This window comes from Trematomus bernacchii, unplaced genomic scaffold (genome assembly GCF_902827165.1).
Source record: "Trematomus bernacchii unplaced genomic scaffold, fTreBer1.1, whole genome shotgun sequence".
In the NCBI taxonomy this organism is placed as follows: domain Eukaryota; kingdom Metazoa; phylum Chordata; class Actinopteri; order Perciformes; family Nototheniidae; genus Trematomus; species Trematomus bernacchii.
Window position 1 is genome coordinate 224,928 of NW_022987585.1, and position 26,594 is coordinate 251,521.

A 26,594-nucleotide genomic window follows, 5' to 3' on the forward strand; every position below is an offset into this window, starting at 1 on the left:
CCATTGTAGAGCAAAATTATAAAGAAATGAAACCGTAAATCTCATCCAGGGAAAAGATCCAGAGTCCCGGCAAGAACAATAGCCGCTTTCACACCAAGTACTTAGCCGGTACTTGTCCCCGTTACTTGTCCCCCCCGAACTCTTTAGTCCCTGGAACTGTCCTAGTAGATCGCGTTCTCACTGGACTAAGTCCCTGAGGGAGGATTACGCAAATGAAGCCGCTGACGTCACTTCAACTTTGGAGTTGGGGACTGGCTTCAGTAGAAGCTGCTGGGTCGCGTCTTCCGAGTAAATCGCCAGAAGCGCCGACACCTCCTCATCACTCCACCGCTCCCATGTTTTCTTTTGTGTTGCCATAAGTTAGTCTCTCTCCGTTGGTGCGCTGGGCTAATGCTGGGCTAATGCTGGGCTAATGCTGGGCTAATGCTGGGCTAATGCTGGGCTAATGCTGGGCTAATGCTGGGATAATGCTGGGCTAATGCTGGGCTAATGCTGGGCTAATGCTGGGATAATGCTGGGCTAATGCTGGGATAATGCTGGGCTAATGCTAATGCGAGCAAATAAAATAACGGCTTCACAAAACCTTTCGGAGTTTTACGGGGCGTGGTTTGCAATACGCCCAGCCAATCAGAAATTGTTAGTGTGGCCGACACTCCCACGAACCATTTCCTCCTCAGGAAAGTACTACCTCTCTAGCAAGGACTATCTGGGGGTGAAAAGGTTCGCGCGAACTAGGGACTAGTTCCAGATCTTTTTTGGTGTGAAACCAAATCTCGCCTCTGCCTGTGGCGTTTCCTGGTTTAAAAAAAAGACATTTGCCCTCTCTCTCTCTGACACTAATCCCACATGTCTCCAGTAAATACATAATTACCAAAACGCCTTCAAGATAAAAGCATAAACAACTAGTTTAATCAACTTGTCACTAATAATTACACTAATTAAAATCTACATTAGCAAAAACAAAAACGGCAATAAAATAAACTATTAAGTAATATAAATCAATGTGCTCAAACATCCATATTCATTTGCATTAGTATCTTCCCCTTGTGTTTCTAATGTGATCTCTTGCGTGGCTTTCCATTAAGCCTGCACAATTAATGACATTTATCAAAATTGCAATATGGAGTCGTGCAATATCCAAATGGCACGAAGCACAATTTGTTAAAGGCTGAATAGGTGTCATTAAATGTGTATTTTTTCATCATGAGAATTTAAAAACCATCAATGCGTCCTACATCGTTAACTCTCTAACAATAAATGCAGTCAGTATATTAGATATTTATTTCTAAATGTGCTGCCTGTGTGAAAAGCATTGCTAGTTTATTGTGATGAAAGAGTGTTATGTTTTATTTAATATCTTAATGATTTAGGGTGTTCAGACTCTGTCTTTGAAGCAAAGAGCTGCATTTTTAGATTCAAAAGATTCAAAGGTTGAATTGTCATCAGCACAAAGCTACAGTGTAGAAATGGCAATGAAATTCTTCTGACCTGAGCTCCTCCAACAATGAAACATATAATGAATGCAAAAAGTCTATCTACATGTAAACCAGGGATGGGCAAATGGCGGCCTCAGATTAATTTATAAACAACGTAATTAATAAAAAAAAAAAAAAAGTATTTTTTTACTCGTAGTACTGATACCGTCCACTAGACTCCTAGTTACGTCGCGAGCTGCGTACATGATTTTGTTCGGCAGCCAAATACCGCAAAATAATCTGTGACGCGTTTGTGTGTATTGTGTTTGTTTCCGGGGGAAACACTCACAAGAAACACCGGCTGTTGTTATGCCTGCTGTTAAAGTGGACCTATCATGCTATATTTGAATAATATAGTGTAGGACCATACCTATATAAGGCATATTTATACTTTTTTTTTTTCAAAATACCAAACAGATCATGCATTTTAGCCATGCCTCATTTTGCTCAATTTGACATTTTTTAGCTCTGTTTTTGCAAGGGCTGATTCAGTGAGAACAGCACCATCTACAGGCCTGGCATATGTACTACAGCGTCTCCAGCGATTTCGAACGGCAATGGCCGTGGCTGTCTCCTCCTGATTGGTGGAGTTGGCCCAATAGCCGTAGCGCCACCGTCCTGACGTCAGGACAGTGTTCAAATCTGGATCAGTTTTTATCAGATCCGTTGCAGCCCCTTTTTTAGAGATTTGGGTATGGAGGAAAATAGAGAGGGTTGTGTTTTCTGACACTTGGTGAGTTCCCTGGAACACCGGGGACACATATTCATGTATAAAAGACGTACAAAAGTGCATTTTGCATGATAGGTGCCCTTTAAGTTACCGCTTGTAATTATGCCTTTACAAGCTTAAAAGTTGTATTTATCATCTGAATTTGGCGAAACAAGTTTACTATTCTAAAAACCAAGACTTTGTTTATTTGAAATCAGATGAAAACAAACTGTCACGGACCCTGCCGTGTTATCTATGATTACTATACGCTTTTCATTAATAATTTCAGCGGGAGGGAGGGGGAGCGGCGCTGAGGAACAGCAGAGTGCGGGTTGACATTCCCCTTATTGTGTCTTAGGTTCGAGTTAGACAACTAATGTCTGGGTTAGTGTTCATGACTTCATGTTTATGTCATCTTAACCTGTTGAACCCCATCGACCTGCCCCCGGGCGGAAAAACATATAATCTGCAGGAAACAGCGTCTGAGGGCTTCTTAATATTTAATAAACTATGAATGTTTAATATCCATGTAACGGGAAGAAACTCCGCTAACTGATATTTTTTTTTTGGAAAAAAAAAACACAAAGCTAACGCTGACCCTCTGAATTAGCCACGAGCGAAAAATGCTAACGGCGTTTGCACAGAAAGTCACTCATAACACCCTTATTACTTATCGTAACTGCACATCCAACCCCTCGATTAGCATCGTGAGAAGACACAGAATAGGTATCTATATCTATATCATCACTCCATGATAAGAACTCGCGACATAATAAACAAAAACAGACATAACACGTGGCGCTAGGTAGCAAAAACGGCAATATCTCTTACCTTCGTTGTTGTCTGATCAAAAGTTGTCTTCAATGGCATTAAAACGATAAAAACGCTGCTGATGTTAATCCATAGGTTAATCCAATGTGTCTGTGTCACTTTGAAATGATTTCTGATAATCCATAAGCAATAAACCTGCTTCTCCGTTTTCAGATTTCAGAGCGTGAGATAGGTTTCAGTTAAACTGCATGCGCGAAGCCCCCACTTTTTTTTGGTAACGTTGGTGTGTATGTGGAAATTCCCCTTCGATTCTATTGGCTCTAACGGTTAAAAAGAGATGTCAATCACCAAAATCGACCAATGGGTTCCAGAGAAACGGCAAAAACGCCCATTTCCACCCAAATCACCCCAGAGGTGGAGTTCTTTTTGCTAAACCTCTCTAAAAAGGTCAAATGTCACTTGTTTTGCATCAATCTTGATACAGGGTACTTATTATATGTTGTACTTTGGATTCCTAAAGCTTTTAGTCTACCATCCCATCATTCAAGGGTGGTTTTCACTATAAGTAAAAAAGATTTTTTGGACGGACACTATAATTTACAGTTTTTTACTATGTTCAATCTGAATTTTCTTTAAAATAAAAAACATCTATATTGATTCTGACTATTCTACATCCAACTCACAGGTTTATCATTACTTTGAGAAAAAAGATTATTAATTTTCCACTTTTAGAAGGGAAGATATGGTCATTTGTTCTGGGAATGTCATTTTTGAGCCTGAGACCTGAAAAACAGGGATGGGGTTTAACAGGTTAATATTTAATCTTGATGCACACACATTTTCCGTGCTTTCCAATAGTTTAAAATAGTTTTATTCCACTGTTAAATAATCTGTTCAATACAAACATGCCACTTGTACAAATTAAATAACATTTCTGTGAACGGATATTTGTTTAGTGAGCTTATTAGAGGATGTTCCCTGAAAGATTGTAAAATGTCAATGAAGATGTCAGACTTAGTATATTTGTTAATAATTACATATAATACATGGAATTTGTGTGTGTTCCAAGCATATACAGTCTATGGCTCCAAGTGAATCTGCGGCCCCCTGGTGGCCAGTACATAAATTATGTGGCCCCCACCACCATCCAAGTTGCCCATCCCTGATGTAAACAGAATATGATATGTACAAAAACAGAATATGAAATTAAATAATGTACATTAAGACTAAATTAAATACGGTTTATTGCGCTTATAACTATTTTTCATTTCGGTTGTACCTTTATGTTCACTATAGGGTTTTATATTGTTGCATCGATTCAGTTGTTCTGTGTCTTATCTGTCGGAGAGAAATAATTATTTATTTAAATTGTATTATCATACGTTTTACCTCCTTGTGTCTATTAACCTGATAACATGTTATATTTTGCTGCATGTACCTTTTAAAGTTCTTAACAAATAATCTGAGAGGTTTATTTTTAACTTGTGATGAGTCATTTTGTAAAGCACTTTGAGCTGCATGTGTTGTATGAAAAGTGCTCTATAAATAAAGCTTTATTATTATTATATAAATAAGTCTTTCTACTGCGTGTGACAACTTTAAAGAGTCACTGGTTCTTCTTATATAAAGAGGAACCATACCCCACTAAAAGGTACCATGGGGATAGATTATAATTTTCCAAAGGGGGTTCGTTTAGCATGAAACACTTGAAATAACTAAAGGACAAGTTAAACAAGAAAGTAGAAAGAAAGTGAGGTCATAGAAAACTATTTCTGCTAAAAAGTGAGCATTGATGTGTGTTTCTCTCACTGCACTGTCAGTTTAATTCATCTACCTTTGCTATTCATGTTTTATTATCTTTGCTTTTAAAGTGTTTGTAGATGTCATTTTATAATATGTTTCTTAATGTCTTTCATTTTTGTAAAGCACTTTAAATTGCCTTGTGTTGAAAAGTGCTATATAAATAAACTTGCCTCTCCTTATAAATACATATTTTTGGAAGCAGGGAGTGTTGAGTGTTGATATTGAAACGTTTCCTCTTGTTCCCCCCCTCAGCATCAGCGTGAAACCCTTCATGAGTTGATCCACGTGCGCGGCTGCATCCACGCAGTCAACCTGTGGATGAGCGACAACGTGGGAATAACGACGGCTCTCTCCTGCGCCATCGGCCTGCCGCAGGTAATTTAAAACTCACGCAGCGCTTCACTGACTCTGAGCTCTGGAGCCAGGTTTCCCTCCAAATGCACACATTTACCCTCCAGACTGTTGGGAAAACTTCCTGACTTTATTAATGTTCCTCACAACAACCAGGCCTGGAATGTTACAAAACAAACATTTAATTTCTCCCCAAAGAATACATGTGTGATGATGTTATTTAAGGATGTACAGTATAGCACAAATTCATAAGGTTGAAGATGCAAATTAAAGCACTTAAAGGTCACCTATTATACAAAATCCACTTTTTCCTGTCTCTTCTACATCAACATGTGTCCCCTCTTCTTCATGTCTCTTCTACATCAACATGTGTCCCCTCTTCTTCACGTCTCTTCTACATCAACATGTGTCCCCTCTTCTTCATGTCTCTTCTACATCAACATGTGTCCCCTCTTCTTCATGTCTCTTCTACATCAACATGTGTCCCCTCTTCTTCATGTCTCTTCTACATCAACATGTGTCCCCTCTTCTTCATGTCTCTTCTACATCAACATGTGTCCCCTCTTCTTCATGTCTCTTCTACATCAACATGTGTCCCCTCTTCTTCATGTCTCTTCTACATCAACACGTGTCCCCTCTTCTTCATGTCTCTTCTACATCAACATGTGTCCCCTCTTTTTCATGTCTCTTCTACATCAACATGTGTCCCCTCTTCTTCATGTCTCTTCTTCATCAACATGTGTCCCCTCTTCTTCATGTCTCTTCTACATCAACATGTGTCCCCTCTTCTTCATGTCTCTTCTACATCAACATGTGTCCCCTCTTCTTCATGTCTCTTCTACATCAACATGTGTCCCCTCTTCTTCATGTCTCTTCTACATCAACATGTGTCCCCTCTTCTTCATGTCTCTTTTACATCAACATGTGTCCCCTCTTCTTCATGTCTCTTCTACATCAACATGTGTCCCCTCTTCTTCATGTCTCTTCTACATCAACATGTGTCCCCTCTTCTTCATGTCTCTTCTACATCACCATGTGTCCCCCTCTTCTTCATGTCTCTTCTCATCATGTGTCCCCTCTTCTTCATGTCTCTTCTACATCAACATGTGTCCCCTCTTCTTCATGTCTCTTCTACATCAACATGTGTCCCCTCTTCTTCATGTCTCTTCTACATCAACATGTGTCCCCTCTTCTTCATGTCTCTTCTACATCAACATGTGTCCCCTCTTCTTCATGTCTCTTCTACATCAACATGTGTCCCCTCTTCTTCATGTCTCTTCTACATCAACACGTGTCCCTCTTCTTCATGTCTCTTCTACATCAACACGTGTCCCCTCTTCTTCATGTCTCTTCTACATCAACACGTGTCCCCACTTCTTCATGTCTCTTCTACATCAACACGTGTCCCCTCTTCTTCATGTCTCTTCTTCATCAACACGTGTCCCCTCTTCTTCATGTCTCTTCTACATCAACACGTGTCCCCTCTTCTTCATGTCTCTTCTACATCAACATGTGTCCCCTCTTCTTCATGTCTCTTCTTCATCAACATGTGTCCCCTCTTCTTCATGTCTCTTCTACATCAACATGTGTCCCCTCTTCTTCATGTCTCTTCTACATCAACATGTGTCCCCTCTTCTTCATGTCTCTTCTACATCAACATGTGTCCCCTCTTCTTCATGTCTCTTCTTCATCAACATGTGTCCCCTCTTCTTCATGTCTCTTCTACATCAACATGTGTCCCCTCTTCTTCATGTCTCTTCTTCATCAACATGTGTCCCCTCTTCTTCATGTCTCTTCTACATCAACATGTGTCCCCTCTTCTTCATGTCTCTTCTACATCAACATGTGTCCCCTCTTCTTCATGTCTCTTCTACATCAACATGTGTCCCCTCTTCTTCATGTCTCTTCTTCATCAACATGTGTCCCCTCTTCTTCATGTCTCTTCTTCATCAACATGTGTCCCCTCTTCTTCATGTCTCTTCTACATCAACATGTGTCCCCTCTTCTTCATGTCTCTTCTTCATCAACATGTGTCCCCTCTTCTTCATGTCTCTTCTACATCAACATGTGTCCCCTCTTCTTCATGTCTCTTCTTCATCAACATGTGTCCCCTCTTCTTCATGTCTCTTCTTCATCAACATGTGTCCCCTCTGTGGAAAGAGACTCTGAAAGTTTCAGGAACAAAGATTCTCTCTCTTTTTGATCCATTTCTATAAAAACCTGTCTGAAAATGAGCTGATCAGATTTTGGCCACTTTATGTCATAACGATGTTTTGTCTTGTGTAACCATTAGCCAATCAGCAACCAAGGTAACCCCCCCCCCCCCACCTTATCACCTGAATCTCCTCCTAGAGCACCATTGTGTTCTTTTTAACCAAATCTCTCTCAGAGGGGCGTGGGGAGGGGCTCCTTATTTTCATCTAAAGTAACAGACAGAGAATCAGCACTTTGGAAACAGGGCTGAAACAGAGGGGATTATGGGTAATGCTGCAATGATCTGTTTGGTGTTTCAGCCAATCAGAGACAGGCTCTGGATATATCTGAGACCTATAATATATTGATGAAAAACAGTATAACAGGGGACCTTTAAGAAATGTGTTGATGAAATAGAAAAGAACACTTTCACTGGGATATTTTGCACAATACAGTTTACACGTAGAGACACTACATACACCTGAACATCAGCAGGAGAGGACTCTTTAACTCAGCCTGGATAAAGAAACTGTGAACTCCCACTTCCTGTCAAGGTTTTTATTTTTTCTGCCTGACTAATTATTTTCAATGCTGCATAAAAACCTGATTTATCACTGCCAGAATACTTCACATAATTAGAGAAATCAAACAGATTGTGGTGTAACTAATTCGTTTTCTAATACTGACTTCAGTGTCTCTGTTTCATTGTTTTCTACCTTAAATCTGAATTTCTCGCCTACACATTCCTCTGGCCACAAATCTGCCCATGCATAATTTAGACTTGTCGCGGCCCCCCTTCAGAGGGGATTGATTACAATAATTACTTTTCTAAAACAACAGTATAAATAGCATTGGTTCTCTCCAAGCACCACTCCTACAGAATAAATTGCAGTTAATACATTTTCTGCTGGTTAGGTTCCCTGACACCTTATATATATCTTGCCACTAAGGGCGAGGTGATAAGGATACAAAAATCAAGTATTACGATATTTCTGATCAAATACCTCGAAGGATACTGTGACCATATTGTAGGGTTGACTACTTGAGCCGGAATTTAAAAACGGAGGTTGCTAACAAGTGTCTAAATGAGACGACTAAACGCCATCACGCCCAACATTAGCCGCCTTTAGCTTAGCGGTGGTGACGTGAAGTCATGTGACCGTGCTGTAGTTCCTTTATAGCCCAACATTAGCCTCCTTTAGCTTAGAGGTGGTGACGTGAAGTCATGTGACCGTGCTGTAGTTCCTTTGTAGCCCAACATTAGCCGCCTTTAGCTTAGCGGTGGTGACGTGAAGTCATGTGACCGTGCTGTAGTTCCTTTATAGCCCAACATTAGCCTCCTTTAGCTTAGCGGTGGTGACGTGAAGTCATGTGACCGTGCTGTAGTTCCTTTGTAGCCCAACATTAGCCGCCTTTAGCTTAGCGGTGGTGACGTGAAGTCATGTGACCGTGCTGTAGTTCCTTTGTAGCCCAACATTAGCCGCCTTTGAATGTTGATTTTGTGAGTATTCAAGAGCCGCTTTCACACCAAGTACTTTGCCGTACTTAGTTCCCAGCACTTAGTTCCCCCATGGAACTAAAGAGCAGATCGCGTTCACACCGGTATAAGTCCCTGAGGGAAGATTACGCAAATGAAGCCGCTGACGTCACTTCTTCTTCTTCTGCTTTGGGTTTACTGGCAGGCCGCAAACAACTTAACGGCGTATACTGCCACCCGAAGTCCCCGGCCGGAAGTCCCCGGAGTTGGGGACTGGCTTCAGTAGAAGCTGCTGGGACTCCCAGCAGCTTCTACTGAAGCCTTCCGAGTAAATCGCCAGAACGCCGACACCTCCTCATCACTCCACCGCTCCCATGTTTTTTTTTGTGTTGCCATAAGTTAGTCTCTCTCCGTTGGTGCGCTGGGCTAATGCTAATGCTAATAATGCTAATGCCAGCAAATACAATGGCGGCTTCACAACACTTTTCAGAGTTTTACGGGGCGTGGTTTTGCAATTCGCCCAGCCAATCAGAAATTGGAACTTTTTTCTCCCTAGGAAAGTACCTGCTCTCTAGCAGGGACTAAAAAGGGGGGAAAAGTTCTCATGAACTAAGTTCTCTTTTTGGTGTGAACGCAAAATCCCAGGAACTATCGGAACTAAAAGGGAAAAGTACTCCAGTGTGAAAGCGCCTAATGTAAATAAAGCTGTTAAAACCCTCCTGTGTTTCCCTGCAGCTGCTTGGCATCATCCTGAGCTGCGTCTTCTGGAACCTGCTGGTGGACATGAGCGAGTCTACGGACATGGTGGACTTCAAGCTGAAGAAGAAGGATGTGGAGTACACCGAGCTGGATCTGGCGGGCGCCGGGTGGTGCATGTGTCTGCCGAGGGACGGAGGATACCTGCCCGTCCCCGTCGTCGAACCCGACCTCGACCCCATCGATGTTCACCTGCAGAAGCTGAAGAAGCAGCCGCCGCGCACCCACTCTCAGCTCCAGATGATGCGCTCCGCCTCGGGTTTGGACGAGCTGGACGGCGGGCGGAAGCAGAAACGGGAACACTGAGCGCCATTTTCTGGGTTTTTCACCTTTTTTTCCGTGGTTGTAATCATTGTTGGAGTTGTGTTGCACTAACTTATGGGTTTCCGTCATTGGATCAAGCTTAATGGGATCAAAGGTACTCATTGGCTTTAAAAAAAAAATGTTTTAATTCTTCTTGTTTGTAGCGGTTGATATTTAAAGTTTTATGGCATTATATCACTTTTAATTTATTTTCTTTATGGTGCGTTCACAGTGGATGAAAGGCGATTTTTTTGCGTTGCACAATTTTGATTTGGAGTTGTGTTGCACTAACTTATCCGTTTCCGTCATTGGATCAAGCTTAAAAGGGATCAAAAGTACTCTGAATATGTTTACAAGAAAAAAAAAGAATCAAGAAGCAACATGCAACATTGGCTTTTAAAAAAAAATGTTTAGATTGTTCTTGTTTGTAGCGGTTGATATTTCAAGTTTATGGCATTATATCACTTTAGATTTATTTTCTTTATGTTGCGTTCACACCGGATGCAAGGCGGATTTTTTGCGTGGCACAATTACATATAAATTCAATGCAAAGACACAAATGTGACAAAGTCGCTGCTTTATTTCAAGTCACACGTTATTTTTATTTTGGACAGAGATGCTACAATGCTAGCTTAGCTTAGCCCTGAACCATCCGATATCCATTCAGAAAACAAGCATTTAAAAAAAAAATGTTTAGCTCTCTTGCAAGCAGAACAGATTACTGTTCAATTTCTTTTTACTAATCGGTATCTTAATTTTGCTATTTCGACTTCCCAATTAATCCGTTTTTTGCAATTAAATCACTGCAAAATATCTTTAATATTCGGCTCATACCATTGTAGTAAATAATATTGATTCAGCCACTTATGACTTGCTAGAGAAAGTGAATACGTTTCTGTGTCATTAAAACAACGGTCGCTAGCAAGTGATTCCAAAAGACATGCTAGCCGCTGTTAGCATGCTAACATGATCACAATGAAGGAGATCATGTTCTTAGCTTAGCGTGTTAGCATGCTATAAACGGCTATATGAAGTACTCCAGAAATAAATACAAAAATATTTTTGGGATATAGAGATAGATAATGCTGGTCCAGCTTTGAACCTTAACGGTTATTAACACCTGTCATGAATCTGCAAAAGAAAAATAAGAAGAGAACACTTGAAACCGGGAATGAGTCAGCATTTTTGCAATTCATCTAAAGGTCAATGTTTATTTGGATGTGTTGTTGGTTACACGTATAAAATAAAGTTTGTGGTTAACACAAGCTGAAGAGATTTAAAGTAAAGACTCCACTTGGACATTTTGAAGCCTTTAAATGTCTTTAAAAAAGGGTTTAAATTAGATTACAAGACGTCATCACGCCGAACATTAGCCACTGTTAGCTTAACGTGATGACAGTAAGTAATGTGACCGTGCTGTAGTTCCTTTATAGCCCAACATTAGCCGCCGTTAGCTTAGCATGTGACAGTGCTGTAGTTCCTTTATAGCCGTATAACATTAACTTTTTCTGGCGATTCAATTTACAATTGCAGGTTAGTAGCTTTTGATGATTTTATTGCAATGAAATCACGGCAAAATCTGTTAAAATGTGGTTTATACCAAAGAAGAAAAAGATTTGGGTACAGGTCATTGGTACAGGTCAGTGAAATGTTTATAGATATGTGTTCCTTCAGATGAACACCCAGTCAAAAGGTCATTTGGTTTCTTTCCATATCTGGGACTTTCACAACATTCGGCCGTGGAAGATGAAAAATGGCTGGTTTCTAAATGGAAGTAAGCCCCGCCTTAACGCGATCAATTTATTTTAAGAAACACTAGCTTAGCGTCCGCTGTGAACGCACCATTAGCCTTTGAAATTGAGCGATGTCTCACGTGCTAAAGCTTACCTCAGGCTGTTTTGACATCAGCCCAGAAGTCCGAGGACAGTACTATTTGGTGTGTAAATTAATGGTAGCTTGAAAAGATGTTCTTCAGTGTCGGAGAAATAGGAATAGCCAAGTATGTCTTGCGTGTAGCGTCTGTGACGGATGTATACAGTTTGTGTATTATTTATTTTAATTTGTTCTCATTTGATTTTGTGCAATCAGTGTACATTGTAAGACTGGTAGTTGTGAAATAACATGGGATGCATGTTTTGTACTGTATATAAAGTAAGCTAATAAAAAAAAAGAACAAAAAAACTCATGTAAGGCTCTCATCAGGGGGGCTTCAGTCTATTCCATTTTTAAACTGAACTTTTTATTATATCTTTTAATGGGATTACCCAGACTACAGATCCAGTGGAAAGTCTCTCAATGACGGTTTTTTGTACCTGAGTTATGCACTGTTTTGAGCTTCCCCCTAGCTCCTGCCTTGTATCAGCACTACTGTTCTTGTCAATAAATGAATTTGTCTACTGATTTTTGAGCTACGTTGCTTTCAATATACAAATAATGAAGATGGCATAAATGTAAATGTTTCTGAAAAAACGGAAACCGCTCATCTGAGATCTGCATTACTGGTAAATGGTCTACAAAGGCTAAAATCCCTGTATTCCCTCCAGAGGGAGTTTCTCTCCCAGCTAACATATCAGAGCAGACTGGGCTCTGGTTTCCGACAGAGGGTGAAAAGAGGTGCTGCAGCACAGGCAGTATGAGAAACTTTTTGAACATTAAAGCATGGAGACATGTCCCAGTAGAGACACTACATACTGATATACACCTGAACATCAGCAGGAGAGGACTCTTTAAAGTAGAGACACTACATACTGACACCTGAACATCAGCAGGAGAGGACTCTTTAAAGTAGAGACACTACATACTGATATACACCTGAACATCAGCAGGAGAGGACTCTTTAAAGTAGAGACACTACATACTGATATACACCTGAACATCAGCAGGAGAGGACTCTTTAAAGTAGAGACACTACATACTGATATACACCTGAACATCAGCAGGAGAGGACTCTTTAAAGTAGAGACACTACATACTGATATACACCTGAACATCAGCAGGAGAGGACTCTTTAAAGTAGAGACACTACATACTGATATACACCTGAACATCAGCAGGAGAGGACTCTTTAAAGTAGAGACACTACATACTGATATACACCTGAACATCAGCAGGAGAGGACTCTTTAAAGTAGAGACACTACAAACTGATATACACCTGAACATCAGCAGGAGAGGACTCTTTAAAGTAGACTCACTACATACTGATATACACCTGAACATCAGCAGGAGAGGACTCTTTAAAGTAGAGACACTACATACTGATATACACCTGAACATCAGCAGGAGAGGACTCTTTAAAGTAGAGACACTACTGATATACACCTGAACATCAGCAGGAGAGGACTCTTTAAAGTAGAGACACTACATACTGATATACACCTGAACATCAGCAGGAGAGGACTCTTTAAAGTAGAGACACTACATACTGATATACACCTGAACATCAGCAGGAGAGGACTCTTTAAAGAAGAGACACTACATACTGATATACACCTGAACATCAGCAGGAGAGGACTCTTTAAAGTAGAGACACTACATACTGATATACACCTGAACATCAGCAGGAGAGGACTCTTTAAAGTAGAGACACTACATACTGATATACACCTGAACATCAGCAGGAGAGGACTCTTTAAAGTAGAGACACTACAAACTGATATACACCTGAACATCAGCAGGAGAGGACTCTTTAAAGTAGACTCACTACATACTGATATACACCTGAACATCAGCAGGAGAGGACTCTTTAAAGTAGAGACACTACATACTGATATACACCTGAACATCAGCAGGAGAGCACTCTTTAAAGTAGAGACACTACATACTGATATACACCTGAACATCAGCAGGAGAGGACTCTTTAAAGTAGAGACACTACATACTGATATACACCTGAACATCAGCAGGAGAGCACTCTTTAAAGTAGAGACACTACATACTGATATACACCTGAACATCAACAGGAGAGGACTCTTTAAAGTAGAGACACTACATACTGATATGCACCTGAACATCAGCAGGAGAGGACTCTTTAAAGTGGAGACATTACATACTGATATACACCTGAACATCAGCAGGAGAGGACTCTTTAAAGTGGAGTTTCAAGTGCTTCTTCAAATGAGTTACGTACACTTCCTCCTTAAAGTCTCTCACTCTGGATGAGAAACAGCAGCCACATTAATTCAATTGACAAACAGTGCATGGACGCAGACAACTCTCATCCTGCAGGTCATCCCTCTTCACCTTTCCTCCTCCTCCTCCTCGTCATCAGGATGATCAAGAGACAGCAGGTGGAATAATTACAGCAAGGAGGTGAATTGCTTTAAAAAAGGAAACCACTTGGAGGCCTGAGAGCAGGATGTGCGCACATCCAAACACGCTGTGATTATGATAATATGGACCTGAATTGTTGTTATAATCAGGAGGTAGAAAAACACATTCTCACAGTTTCCACATCTCCCAGAGAACAGGCTCTCTATAAATACCACTCAGGTAATAACACATAATGTGAGGATTCTGGGAAATGTGCTGAAATGACGCTGGCGTTGCAGCACACGAAAGCACATGCTGTCAACAACCTGCAGAGAAACGGTGGAAAGAGAAAAACAGAGAGGGTTTATCTTTTAGTTTTTGATCATTTCAACTCTTCCATCAACATCTTTCCCAATATCAATGCTACTACAATGACAATATGTTCATAGCTAAAGTTTGAACAATCAAAGTATTGGAGAGTTTCCCCTGTCAGGGTTTTATTATAACAACTTAAGGATTTTTGACAGATAACATGCAGGACTTAAATGTTTAGAATCGGAGTCAGACTAGATAAATGTTTGTTCTAGACATTATTGTTCTATTAATATAAAGGGAGGTCAGGTACTCTTTAAAACAGCTGCTAGTTATGTTACTTTTTACTAAAAGTGGACCTATCATGCTATATTTGAATAATATAGTGTAGGACCATACCTATATAAGGCATATTTATACTTTTTTTTTTTTTTAAATACCAAACAGATCATGCATTTTAGCCATGCCTCATTTTGCTCAATTTGAAAAATGTTAGCTCTGTTTTAGCAAGGGTTGATTCAGTGAGAACAGCACCATCTACAGGCCTGGCATATGTACTACAGCGTCTCCAGCGCTTTCGAACGGCAATGGCCGTGGCTGTCTCCTCCTGATTGGTGGAGTTGGCCCAATAGCCGTAGCGCCACCGTCCTGACGTCAGGACAGTGTTCAAATCTGGATCAGTTTTTATCAGATCCGTTGCAGCCCCTTTTTTAGAGATTTGGGTATGGAGGAAAATAGAGAGGGTTGTGTTTTCTGACACTTGGTGAGTTCCCTGGAACACCGGGGACACATATTCATGTATACAAGACGTACACAAGTGCATTTTGCATGATAGGTCCCCTTTAAGTACATTTCAAAGCCCTCTTTACTTTTACTTGAGTAAAGTAGTCTAGTCAGTACTTCTACTTTCACCAGAGTATTTTTAAACACGAGTATCTGTACTTCTACTTGAGTAAAGGATGTGTGTACTTTTGCCATCTCTGCCTCTAAGGCATCCTGTTGTTTCCTTTTGGTATTGATTCTCTTGCATAAAAAACGAACAGGTGTCCCTAACATCTCTCTCTGTCACAATGTCTGTCTCTGAAAACTCAAACTCCCTCTCAGTCCAGCCTGTGTGCAGCTTTCATTAAATTACCTACATATGGCATCAGTTTGAGTTTTCACAGTTCGACCAAGCAATCTGGAGTCAATTTCACACCAAGCGCTCCATGTGCTGCGGGGTGATAACACCGATTTGAGGCTTCTTCCCTCAGGGTATCAAGTCTACAAACGTCTGCATGGATACACAGAGGGCTTCTCATCATCCTCCTACTAAACCTCTTTAAAGTTTCATCGGCAGTCCCACTCCATTAGGTCTCCTGAGACGGCCTCTGATAGACTTCTCCTCTCTATGAGTCTGAACAATGTGAGGAAGAGAAGAAGGGATTGAACTGAGCAATTGATCAATTGATTTATTGTAAAGAGAGAAAGAAGAAAAAATCCCTCTCATTTTGAAAGTGATCCCCTCTCAAATGTGGCCCGTGGTCCATTTTTAATTGGCCCTCAGCTAATTCGAAAGGTTTATAATTAGCAGATTTGAACCAAATGGACGGCGAATTTGTGTTTTTCCCACAAAATAATCACTTTTTGTACCGACATTAACAGTGCTGCTCGATCCATTCATTCCTTGCTATGGGGATTTCCCACAATCCTTTGCAACTATTTTACAATGTACTTCAAATGTACAACATGGCGTAGTTTTCCATTTAGAATTGAATTCAGACCATTTTAACTACGTTACACAAATACCTACTGTACGAAATCATCGGTCTTCTGTGTGTTAGGGAGATTTCACATTTCACATTTCGTTATGGAGTCATTCATTCCGCAACCTCCTTTACAGTTTCAGATTGATCCCAGAAGGTATGGCTATTCTTGTCTTTAATGAATTCACTAAAGTAGTTGTTGATCATTTAATGCCAGGTCAAATGTAAGAAATGTGGCGCTGTGGCTAAGTGGTTAAGGCGCCTGTTTCGTAAACAGGATATCCTGGGTTCAAATCCCAGCAGCGCCTCGTATGGGGCACTAAAAGCTGCAATACATAATTTGTACAGACCATTCTTCACGATAAGCTCAATGAACACTGGTCAACAAAGATGGCAGCTGCTTTTATGATCAATTAGGGCTAGCTTTTGAACTAATTAACCTTTTCAGTGGCACTTAATGGACACAAATGTAGTTCCAAAGGACAAGAGAAACAAGGTAAATTAGGTGCTGTGGCTAAGTGGTTAAGGCGCCTGTCTTGTAAACAGGAGATCCTGGGTTCAAATCCCAGCAGTGCCTCACAGGGTGAAAACCCAGCTAGGAAAGAGATATCCAGTGTGCTGCCTCATTGATGGATCAGATTGACTCCAACAAACTAGAACTGTCTTCAACTTGCAATCCATTCACAACAGACATTGCTCTTTATAAACAATCTCACATAAAAAGATTCCTACTGAAATAATTGAATTTAAAGTTCATTTTAAATTCCTTAAACCTAAAAAGAGAGATACTCCCTGCTTCCATCAGGATGTTTACTGACAATCCTATGTTTTACAAGACAGGCAACTCAGTTTAATGACTAGAGAAATGGTTGGAAATGAGGCGCTGTGGCTCAGTTGGTGAAAACACCTGTCTCATAAACAGGAGATCCTGGGTTCAAATCCCAGCAGTGCCTCACATGGGGAACCTGATATATTATAGGACACATAGGATTAAGCATACTGACATGATAGTAGATCAATTGTTTGTGTATGCGCAATTTTTATCATCAAATCTCACATTAAAGACACAACCTGAAATGATATGGGGTTAATATGAAACACATTCAATCTGAAAAGAGATTTATCTTTGCTTTTATTAGGTGCTGCTGGGACTTGAACCCAGGACCTCCTGTTCACTAGACAGGCTCTTTCACCAGCTAAGCCACAGCACCTCTGCTTTGATATTTTTTCAACATGAGCCACATTTTTATATTTCCAAAATGTAAAGAAATGTCTAAAAATGGAATCGTCCACCTGAGAAGCTGTGATTGGAAACAGTTTAGAAATGTATTCTTTTAAAGCTTTGCAGGTGATTGGATAACTATCTGTCTTTATTCAACCAATCAGATCAAAGACTGCAGTGGCTAACGCTGGGACATTAAGAAATGTGGTTCTGTGAGAGGTGAAAGCACCTGTCTAGTAAACAGGAGATCCTGGGTTGGAATCACAGTGGCGCCTCAAGCTGTACTCTAAAATGTACAGTAAAGAAACTAGTTTGTAGGATAGAGCTTCTTCTCATTAAAGATGAAATCAATTCTATGTGAATTCAACAGCACTGGCTAGACATTAAGTGGATGCACATGCTTCTAATTAAAGATAAATGTGTCTGCCCTCATTCTAAAATCATTAGGAATTCGTATTTAATTTACAAAGAGAGATATTCCCTTTTTTACACAAGGATACTGCTTTGATTTGAACCCATGATCTCATGCACGTTTTAAGACAAGAAAATCTTAGAAAATGTGGCGCTGTGGCTAAGTGGTTAAGGCGCCTGTCTCGTAAACAGGAGATCCTGGGTTCAAATCCCAGCAGTGCCTCACTCGGTTGTAAACCCAGCTAGAAAAGAGATATCCAGTTTGCTGACTCATTGATGGATCAGACTCCAACAAACTAGAACTGTCTTCAACCTGAAATCCATTCACAACAGACATTGCTCTTTATAAACAATCTCACATAAAAAGATTCCTACTAAAATAATTGAATTTAAAGTTAATTTTAAATGCCTTTAACCTAAAAAGAGAGATACTCCCTGCTTCCATCAGGATGTTTACTGACAATCCTATGTTTTACAAGACAGGCAACTCAGTTTAACGACTAGAGAAATGGTTGTAAATGAGGCGCTGTGGCTCAGTTGGTGAAAGCGCTTGTCTTGTAAACAGGAGATCCTGGGTTCAAATCCCAGCAGTGCCTCACATGGGGAAGACTCTGTGGATGTGTTGGGACACATAGGATTAAGCATACTGACTTTATAGTAGATCAAATGTTTGTGTATGCGCCATTTTTATCATCAAATCTCAAATTAAAGACACAACCTGAAATGATATGGGGTTCATATGAAACACATTCAATCTGAAAAGAGATTTATCTTTGCTTTTATCAGGTGCTGCTGGGACTTGAACCCAGGACCTCCTGTTTACTAGACAGGCTCTTTGACCTGGCTAGACATTAAGATCAGATTGTACATTGTAAAGGAGTATGATTAAGTGGATGCACATTCTTCTAATCAAAGATGGATATCTGTGTCCTCATTCTGACAACATTCAGAGGTAATGTCAAATGCATTTAGTTTACAAAGAGAGATATTCCCTTTTTCACATAAGTATACTTGATTTGAACCCATGATCTCATGCATGTTTTAAGACAAGAAAACATTAGAAGCTGTGGCGCTGTCGCTATGTGGTGAAAGTGCCTGTTTTGTAAACAGGAGGTCCTGGGTTCAAATCCCAGCAGTGCCTCACAAGGGGAACCAAAATGTACCGTTGAGGACTTGTTCGAAGTTGTTAATAGTCATTTATGTGTGAATTCAAGTTGCCATGTCTCAAAATGATGAAGACAATTTGGAGGTAACAAAGTTAGCAGATTCTCTAATGGTCAATTCAAGCTGGCTCTCACTTTTTTTTTAATTGCACTGCCTATATGAGTGCAGCTCTGTTTGAGGATCAAATGTTACATCTTAAAGGACCAGTGGGCAGGTTTAATCGGATGCAAATTCTTCTAATTAATTATTAAATATCTGTGTCTTCGTTCTGAAATCATTAGGAGTTCATATAAAATGCATTATGTCTACAAAGAGAGATAATCCCTTTTTTTATTACAAGAAAATCCAGGAAAATTAGGCGCTGTGGCTAAGTGGTTAAAGCGCCTGTCTCGTAAACAAGAGATCCTGGGTTCAAATCCCAGCAGTGCCTCACATGGGGAACCTGATATATTATAGGACACATAGGATTAAGCATACTGACATTATAGTAAATCAATTTTTTGTGTATGCCCAATTTTTATCATCAAATCTCACATTAAAGACACAACCTGAAATGATATGGGGTTCATATGAAACACATTCAATCTGAAAAGAGATTTATCTTTGCTTTTATCAGGTGCTGCTGGGACTTCAACCCAGGACCTCCTGTTCACTAGACAGGTACTTTCACCAGCTAAGCCACAGCACCTCTTCTTTGATATTTGTTCAACATGAGCCACATTTTTATATTTCCAAAATGTAAAAAAATGTCTACAAATGGAATCGTCCACCTGAGAAGCTGTGATTGGAAACAGTTTAGAAATGTATTCTTTTAAAGCTTTGCAGGTGATTGGATAACTATCTGTCTTTATTCAACCAATCAGATCAAAGACTGCAGTGGCTAACGCTGGGACATTAAGAAATGTGGTTCTGTGGCTTAGAGGTGAAAGGGCCTGTCTAGTAAACAGGAGATCCTGGGTTGGAATCACAGTGGCGCCTCAAGCTGTACTCTAAAATGTACAATAAAGAAACTAGTTTGTAGGATAGAGCTTCTTCTCATTAAAAATCAAATCAATTATATGTGAATTCAACAGCACTGGCTAGACATTAAGTGGATGCACATGCTTCTAATTAAAGATAAATATGTGTGCCCTCATTCTAAAATCATTAGGAATTCGTATTTAATTTACAAAGAGAGATATTCCCTTTTTTACACAAGGATACTGCTTTGATTTGAACCCATGATCTCATGCACGTTTTAAGACAAGAAAATCTTAGAAAATGTGGCGCTGTGGCTAAGTGGTTAAGTCGCCTGTCTCGTAAAAAGGAGATCCTGGGTTCAAATCCCAGCAGTGCTTCACATGGGGCACCAAGCTGTACCATTGATGACTTATTTGTAGGATTGAGTAGATGCTCCTTCTCATCAATTATCATGTATGTGTGAATTCAGCCTCTTCTAAAAGCTATGTGTTATAATGACGAAGACAGTTTGGAAGTAACAAAGATGGCAGCTGCTCTAATGGTGAATTCAGGAGATGTTATTTGCTTTTTTGAAGGTCACTGGCTAGATGAATGCAGCTCTGTCATCACATACATTTTAAAGGACCAGTGTGTAGGATTAAGTGGATGCACATTCTTCTAATTAATTCATACATATGTGTCTTCCTTCTGAAATCATTAAGAGTTAATATGAAATGCATGTAGTCTAAAATGAGAGATACTCCCTTCTCCCATCAGGTGCTGCTGGGACTTGAACCCAGGACCTCCTGTTCACTAGACAGGCTCTTTCACCAGCTAAGCCACAGCACCTCTGCTTTTGCTACTATTTCAACATGAGACACATTTTTATACGTCCAAAATGTCCAAAAATGGAATCGTCCATCTGAGAAACTGTGATTGAAAACTGTTTGAAGACAATTTTGAAGTTACAAAGATGGCAGCAGCTCTAATGGTCAATTCAGGGTGCGTCTTGAACTTCCATTATTTTATAAAGGCACTGCCAACATATGAATGAGCTCTGTTTAAGGATCTCATTTTACATTTTAAAGGACCAGCGTGTAGGATTAAGTGGATGCACATTCTTCTAATTAATTCATACATATGTGTCTTCCTTCTGAAATCATTAAGAGTTAATATGAAATGCATGTAGTCTAAAATGAGAGATACTCCCTTCTCCCATCAGGTGCTGCTGGGACTTGAACCCAGGACCTCCTGTTCACTAGACAGGCGCTTTGACCAGCTAAGCCACAGCACCTCTTCTCCTGCTTTGTGACTCTTTTCTTTTTTCCCCTACGTTGTTTCCAACAGAAATGAGAATGAATGAAGACTCACAGATTAGACATCTAATTGGGAGAATGTGACAATGTCTGCATCAGATTTAGTGCCTTTGCCTCACAAGCCACATCCGTATGAGCCAGTAGCTTCTCACAGGACACTGAGAAGTTGAATAAAGCAACCTCCATGTGTTAAAGAAAAGGACTTGTGAGTGAGACTGCAGTTGCTCTTTTTGTGGGTGGCACTTCATTTAACCTCCTGACCATTTAAATGGAACTGGCTGGATCTGAAGCAGCTCTGTTTTGAGACACGAAAACAAAGTGTAATGTGGTGCTGTGGCTAAGTGGTTAAGGCGCCTGTCTCATAAACAGGAGGTCCTGGGTTCAAATCCCAGCAGCGCCTCATAGGGTGAAAACCCAGCTAGAAAAGAGATATCCAGTGTGCTGCCTCATTTATGGATCAGACTCCAACAAACTAGAACTGTCTTCAACCTGAAATCCATTCACAACAGACATTGCTCTTTATAAACAATCTCACATAAAAAGATTCCTACTGAAATAATTGAATATAAAGTTCATTTTAAATGCCTTTAACCTAAAAAGAGAGATACTCCCTGCTTCCATCAGGATGTTTACTGACAATCCTATGTTTTACAAGACAGGCAACTCAGTTTAACGACTAGAGAAATGGTTGTAAATGTGGCGCTGTGGCTTAGTGGTCAAAGTACCTGTCTCGTAAACAGGAGACCCTGGGTTCAAATCCCAGCAGTGCCTCACATGGGGAACCTGATATATTATGGGACACATAGGATTAAGCATACTGACAGTAAAGTAGATTTTGTGTATGCCCCATTTTTATCAGCAAATCTCAAATGAAAGATACAACTTGAAATGATGGGTTAAGTACCTGGATCTTCTATATGCTAATACCAAGAATGCATATTGTGCCACTGCCCTCCCCCCCCTGGGCAGATCTGACCACAACCTCGTCTTTTTGGCTCCTAAATATGTCCCTCTGGTGCAGAGGCAGCCTGTATCCACCAGGACTGTGAGGAAATGGACTCCAGGGGCTAATGAGGCTCTACAGGACTGCTTCGAGACCACTGACTGGGACGTGCTTTGTGTGCCACATGGAGAGGACATCAATAATATGACTGACTGCATCACAGAATACATCAACTTCTGTGAACAAACAATATTACCGGCTAAAACTGTCAACTGTTTCCCCAATAATAAACCCTGGATTACTAGTGACCTGAAAACTCTTTTAAATAAGAAAAAGGAAGCTTATAAGTCTGGGGACAAATCAATGCTGAAGAGTATCCAGCATCAACTGAGAGACAATTTGAGGAGGGGCAGAGATTCGTACAGGAAGAAGCTGGAGACTAAGCTCCAGCAGAACAATAGCAGGGATGTCTGGGCTGGGATGAAGGCTATCACTGGCTTCAAAGGGAGAGACAGACTGACTGTGGGCACCCTGGAGAGGGCCAACGAGCTGAACACCTTCTTCAATAGGTTTAGCTCTCCGCCCGCTGCTGTCTCCTCCACTTCCTCTTCTCACCTCACCTCCTCCTCTCAGCCTGGCGTCAACATCCCCCCTCTGCTCACCACCTACACTTCACACCTCTCCTCCACCACCCAGCCTGGCTTCTGCACCCCCCCTCTGCTCACATTGCCGCTGACCCCCCCCCCCCCCTCTGCTCATCTTGCCTCAGACCCCCCCCCCCTCTATCCCCCCTGCCATCAAGCCCCCCCCCCCGCTTCACTGTGAGCACAGGACAGGTCCAGAGTCAGATGGAAAAACTCCACCAAGGCAAGGCTGCTGGCCCTGATGGTATCAGCCCCAGGGTCCTGAGGACCTGTGCACGCCAGCTGGCTCCTGTTCTCCAGTATATATTCAACCTGAGCCTGCACTTGGAGACCATCCCGGTGCTGTGGAAGACATCATGCGTTGTTCCGGTCCCTAAAAAGACAACTCCTTCTGGGCTCAATGACTATCGCCCTGTAGCACTCACATCTCATGTGATGAAGGTGCTTGAGAGACTGGTCTTGGCCCATCTCAGACCGCAGGTGAGATCATTCCTTGACCCTCTGCAATTTGCCTACCAGCCTCACCTGGGGGTGGACGATGCCATTATTTACCTGCTGCAGCATGCTCACTCATACCTGAATGGATCGGGTTGCACTGTGAGAATCACCTTTTTTGATTTCTCCAGTGCATTCAACACGATCCAGCCTCGGCTACTGAGTGACAAGCTGCAGGCTATGAGGGTAAACTCGTCCACCATCTCCTGGATTACCAACTACCTCACGGACAGACCACAGTACGTCCGGCTGGGCAGTGTGCTGTCTGATGTGGTGGTTGGTAGTATTGGAGCCCCACAGGGGACTGTGCTGTCTCCTTTCCTGTTCACCTTATACACCTCTGACTTTCTATACAACTCAGAGTCATGCCACCTGCAGAAGTTTTCGGATGACTCTGCAGTGGTAGGGTGTATAAGGGATGGACGGGAGGAGGAGTACAGAGTGCTGGTGGGTGATTTTGTTGAGTGGACTGGAAGAAATCATCTGCTTTTGAATGTGGCCAAGACCAGAGAGATGGTCATTGATTTCAGGAGGAAGAGGACATCTCCTCCTCTGCCCCTGTGCATTCTGGGAGAGGATGTGGCAGTTGTGGAGGTCTACAAGTACCTGGGAGTGCACTTAGACAATGGGCTGAACTGGAGGATCAACACTGACGCTGTGTACAAGAAGGGGATGAGCAGACTCTATTTTCTGAGGAAGCTGAGATCCTTCAACGTATGCAGTAAGATGCTGGAGATCTTCTATCAGTCTGTTGTGGCTAGTGCACTCTTCTTTGCTGCGGTCTGCTGGGGGGGCAGCATCAGAGCCGGTGACACCTGCAGGATCAATAAACTGATCAGGAAAGCTGGGTCAGTCATCGGCATCAAGCTGGAACCCTTTGAAGCTGTGGTGGAGAGGAGGACACTGAACAGGCTGTTGTCCATCATGGATAACCCCACCCATCCTCTCCACCTGCAGCTGGACAGTCAACGGAGCTCCTTCTCCAACAGACTGCTGCAGCTCCCCTGTCACAAGGACAGATACTGGAAAACATTCCTGCCCACTGCAATAACACTGTACAACAAATCACCTCTGGCTGGAAGAGAACTCTCTGCTCCATAGTTTCTCTAGAAATAAAACCACCTTGTACATTTTACTCACACATAATCTGTTTCATATTTAATACTCCATAATTCCATATATTTTGAATATATATATATTTGTATATATATATATATATATATATATATATAATATCTGTATGTATATTTTCTATTTTGTATTTTGACATGTATATTTTATATTTTATTTTATATTTTATTTTATTTTATTTCTATTCTTGTATATTTTGTTTTATTGTAAAATGCCTTTTATGCTGCTGTAACAAAAACAATTTCCCAATTTGGGATCAATAAAGTACGATCTATCTATCTATCTATCTATCTAAGTACCTGTCTAGTAAATTGCTTAAAAAAGGCAATCTCTTTTTAGACTGAATTCATATCAATAGCAATCATCTCAAATTGTGTCTTTAATGTCAGATTTGATGATGCAAATGATTCCCCATTGTACACACAGATTTGATCTATAGAAGAAGCATCTTGTTCTACTTCATCCAATACAGTTAGTGATCACCTGTATGAGGCACTGCTGGGATTTGAACCCAGGATCTCCTGTTTAGGAACCAGGTGCTTTCACCAACTAAGCCACAGCAACACATGTACTACAATTGTTCTAGTCGTTAAACTGAGTTGCCTGTCTTGTAAAACATAGGATTGTCAGTAAACATCCTGATGGAAGCAGGGAGTATCTCTCTTTTTAGGTTTAAGGAATTTAAAATTAACTTTAAATTCAATTATTTCAGTAGGAATCTTTTTATGTGAGATTGTTTATAAAGAGCAATGTCTGATCCATCAATGAGGCAGCAAACTGGATATCTCTTTTCTAGCTAGGTTTACAACCGAGTGAGGCACTGCTGGGATTTGAACCCAGGATCTCCTGTTTACGAGACAGGCGCCTTAACCACTTAGCCACAGCGCCACATTCACCTTGTTTCTCTTGCCCTCAAACAGAGCTACATTCATGTCCAGCCAGTAGCACTGAAAGAGTTACTTAGTTCAAACGCCAGCCTCTATTGACCATTAAAGCAGCTGCAATCTTTGTTGACCAGTGTTCATTGAGTTTATTGAAGAATATTTAGTAAAGAATGGACTGTAAAAAGTACATACTGTAGGTGTTGGTGTCCTGTACGAGGCACTGCTGGGATTTGAACCCAGGATCTCCTGTTTACGAAACAGGCGCCTTAACAACTTAGCCACAGCGCCTCATCTCTTAATGTTCTTGCCTTTGATCTGATTGGTTGAATAAACACAGATATTTATCCAATCACCTGCAAATGTTTAAAAGAGCCATTTTTTAAACAGTTTCCAATCACAGCTTCTCAGGTGGACGATTCCATTTTTGGACATTTCCATTTTTTGACATTTTGGACATATAAAAATGCGGCTCATGTTGAAAAAATATCAAAGGTGCTGTGGCTTAGCGCCTGTCTAGTAAACAGGAGGTCCTGGGTTCAAGTCCCAGCAGCACCTGATAAAAGCAAAGATAAATCTCTTTTCAGATTGAATGTGTTTCATATGAACCCCATATCATTTCAGGTTGTATCTTTAATTTGAGATTTGATGATAACAATTGGGCATACACAAAAAATGTATCTACTATAATGTCAGTATGCTTAATCCTATGTATCCTATAATGTCCACAGAGTGTTTCCCTATATGAGGCACTGCTGGGATTTGAACCCAGGATCTCCTGTTTACGAGACAGGCGCCTTAACCACTTAGCCACAGCGCCACATTTTAATTACATTTCTTGTAATTTAAAAATGGGAATATCTCTCTTTGTAGACATATTCCATTTCATAAGAACTCCTTGTGACTTCAGAACGAAGACACACAAATGTATTAATAATTAGAAAAATGTGCATCCTCTTAATCCTACACACTGGTTCTTTAAATGTGCCATCTTTGTAACTTCCCAATTGTCTTGATCATTTCAAGACTTGGCTTTTTGAAGAGGTTGGATTCACATTTAAATGAGTTCATCTTGTTTTTGATTTTGAGACTAGTCTATGAGGCGCTGCTGGGATTTGAACCCAGGATCTCCTGTTTACGAGACAGGCGCCTTAACCACTTAGCCACAGCACCACATTACGTTGGTTCTCTTGTCTTATAAAGAGAGCTGCATTGATATCCAATAGTGCCATTAAACTGGTTAGTTGGATAATAAGAGCAGCCTGAATTGACCATTAGAGCATCTGCCATCTTTGTATCTTCC

General features: G+C 40.9%; 1 protein-coding gene and 18 non-coding genes across 19 annotated transcripts in view; 11 read left to right on the plus strand and 8 right to left on the minus strand.

The window, feature by feature from the left end:
- Positions 1 to 12,238, plus strand: part of zgc:110329 (uncharacterized protein LOC550500 homolog) — a 36,245-nt gene extending 24,007 nt beyond the window's left edge. Inside the window, exons 7-8 of the mRNA XM_034128337.1 lie at positions 5,011 to 5,133; positions 9,515 to 12,238. Coding sequence (XP_033984228.1) covers positions 5,011 to 5,133; positions 9,515 to 9,841 — 450 coding nt within the window. The 3' untranslated portion in view covers positions 9,842 to 12,238. The remainder of the gene's footprint in view (positions 1 to 5,010; positions 5,134 to 9,514) is intronic.
- A 4,142-nt stretch (positions 12,239 to 16,380) lies between these two features.
- trnat-cgu lies at positions 16,381 to 16,453 on the plus strand. The gene has a single exon. It is a non-coding gene; the product is annotated as a tRNA-Thr (tRNA).
- A 196-nt stretch (positions 16,454 to 16,649) lies between these two features.
- trnat-ugu lies at positions 16,650 to 16,722 on the plus strand. Its single transcript has one exon. It is a non-coding gene; the product is annotated as a tRNA-Thr (tRNA).
- Positions 16,723 to 17,024: 302 nt separating this feature from the next.
- Positions 17,025 to 17,098, plus strand: trnam-cau. The gene has a single exon. It is a non-coding gene; the product is annotated as a tRNA-Met (tRNA).
- Positions 17,099 to 17,282: 184 nt separating this feature from the next.
- trnat-agu lies at positions 17,283 to 17,356 on the minus strand. The gene has a single exon. It is a non-coding gene; the product is annotated as a tRNA-Thr (tRNA).
- A 572-nt stretch (positions 17,357 to 17,928) lies between these two features.
- trnat-cgu lies at positions 17,929 to 18,001 on the plus strand. The gene has a single exon. It is a non-coding gene; the product is annotated as a tRNA-Thr (tRNA).
- A 299-nt stretch (positions 18,002 to 18,300) lies between these two features.
- On the plus strand, positions 18,301 to 18,374 carry trnat-ugu. The gene has a single exon. It is a non-coding gene; the product is annotated as a tRNA-Thr (tRNA).
- A 472-nt stretch (positions 18,375 to 18,846) lies between these two features.
- trnat-ugu lies at positions 18,847 to 18,919 on the plus strand. Its single transcript has one exon. It is a non-coding gene; the product is annotated as a tRNA-Thr (tRNA).
- Positions 18,920 to 19,299: 380 nt separating this feature from the next.
- trnat-cgu lies at positions 19,300 to 19,372 on the plus strand. The gene has a single exon. It is a non-coding gene; the product is annotated as a tRNA-Thr (tRNA).
- Positions 19,373 to 19,556: 184 nt separating this feature from the next.
- Positions 19,557 to 19,630, minus strand: trnat-agu. The gene has a single exon. It is a non-coding gene; the product is annotated as a tRNA-Thr (tRNA).
- Positions 19,631 to 20,206: 576 nt separating this feature from the next.
- trnat-cgu lies at positions 20,207 to 20,279 on the plus strand. The gene has a single exon. It is a non-coding gene; the product is annotated as a tRNA-Thr (tRNA).
- Positions 20,280 to 20,656: 377 nt separating this feature from the next.
- trnat-agu lies at positions 20,657 to 20,730 on the minus strand. The gene has a single exon. It is a non-coding gene; the product is annotated as a tRNA-Thr (tRNA).
- Positions 20,731 to 21,101: 371 nt separating this feature from the next.
- Positions 21,102 to 21,175, minus strand: trnat-agu. Its single transcript has one exon. It is a non-coding gene; the product is annotated as a tRNA-Thr (tRNA).
- Positions 21,176 to 21,524: 349 nt separating this feature from the next.
- trnam-cau lies at positions 21,525 to 21,597 on the plus strand. Its single transcript has one exon. It is a non-coding gene; the product is annotated as a tRNA-Met (tRNA).
- A 298-nt stretch (positions 21,598 to 21,895) lies between these two features.
- On the plus strand, positions 21,896 to 21,968 carry trnat-cgu. Its single transcript has one exon. It is a non-coding gene; the product is annotated as a tRNA-Thr (tRNA).
- Positions 21,969 to 25,225: 3,257 nt separating this feature from the next.
- On the minus strand, positions 25,226 to 25,298 carry trnat-cgu. The gene has a single exon. It is a non-coding gene; the product is annotated as a tRNA-Thr (tRNA).
- A 211-nt stretch (positions 25,299 to 25,509) lies between these two features.
- trnat-cgu lies at positions 25,510 to 25,582 on the minus strand. Its single transcript has one exon. It is a non-coding gene; the product is annotated as a tRNA-Thr (tRNA).
- Positions 25,583 to 26,038: 456 nt separating this feature from the next.
- On the minus strand, positions 26,039 to 26,111 carry trnat-cgu. Its single transcript has one exon. It is a non-coding gene; the product is annotated as a tRNA-Thr (tRNA).
- A 280-nt stretch (positions 26,112 to 26,391) lies between these two features.
- On the minus strand, positions 26,392 to 26,464 carry trnat-cgu. Its single transcript has one exon. It is a non-coding gene; the product is annotated as a tRNA-Thr (tRNA).
- Between the last annotated feature and the right edge of the window lie 130 nt (positions 26,465 to 26,594).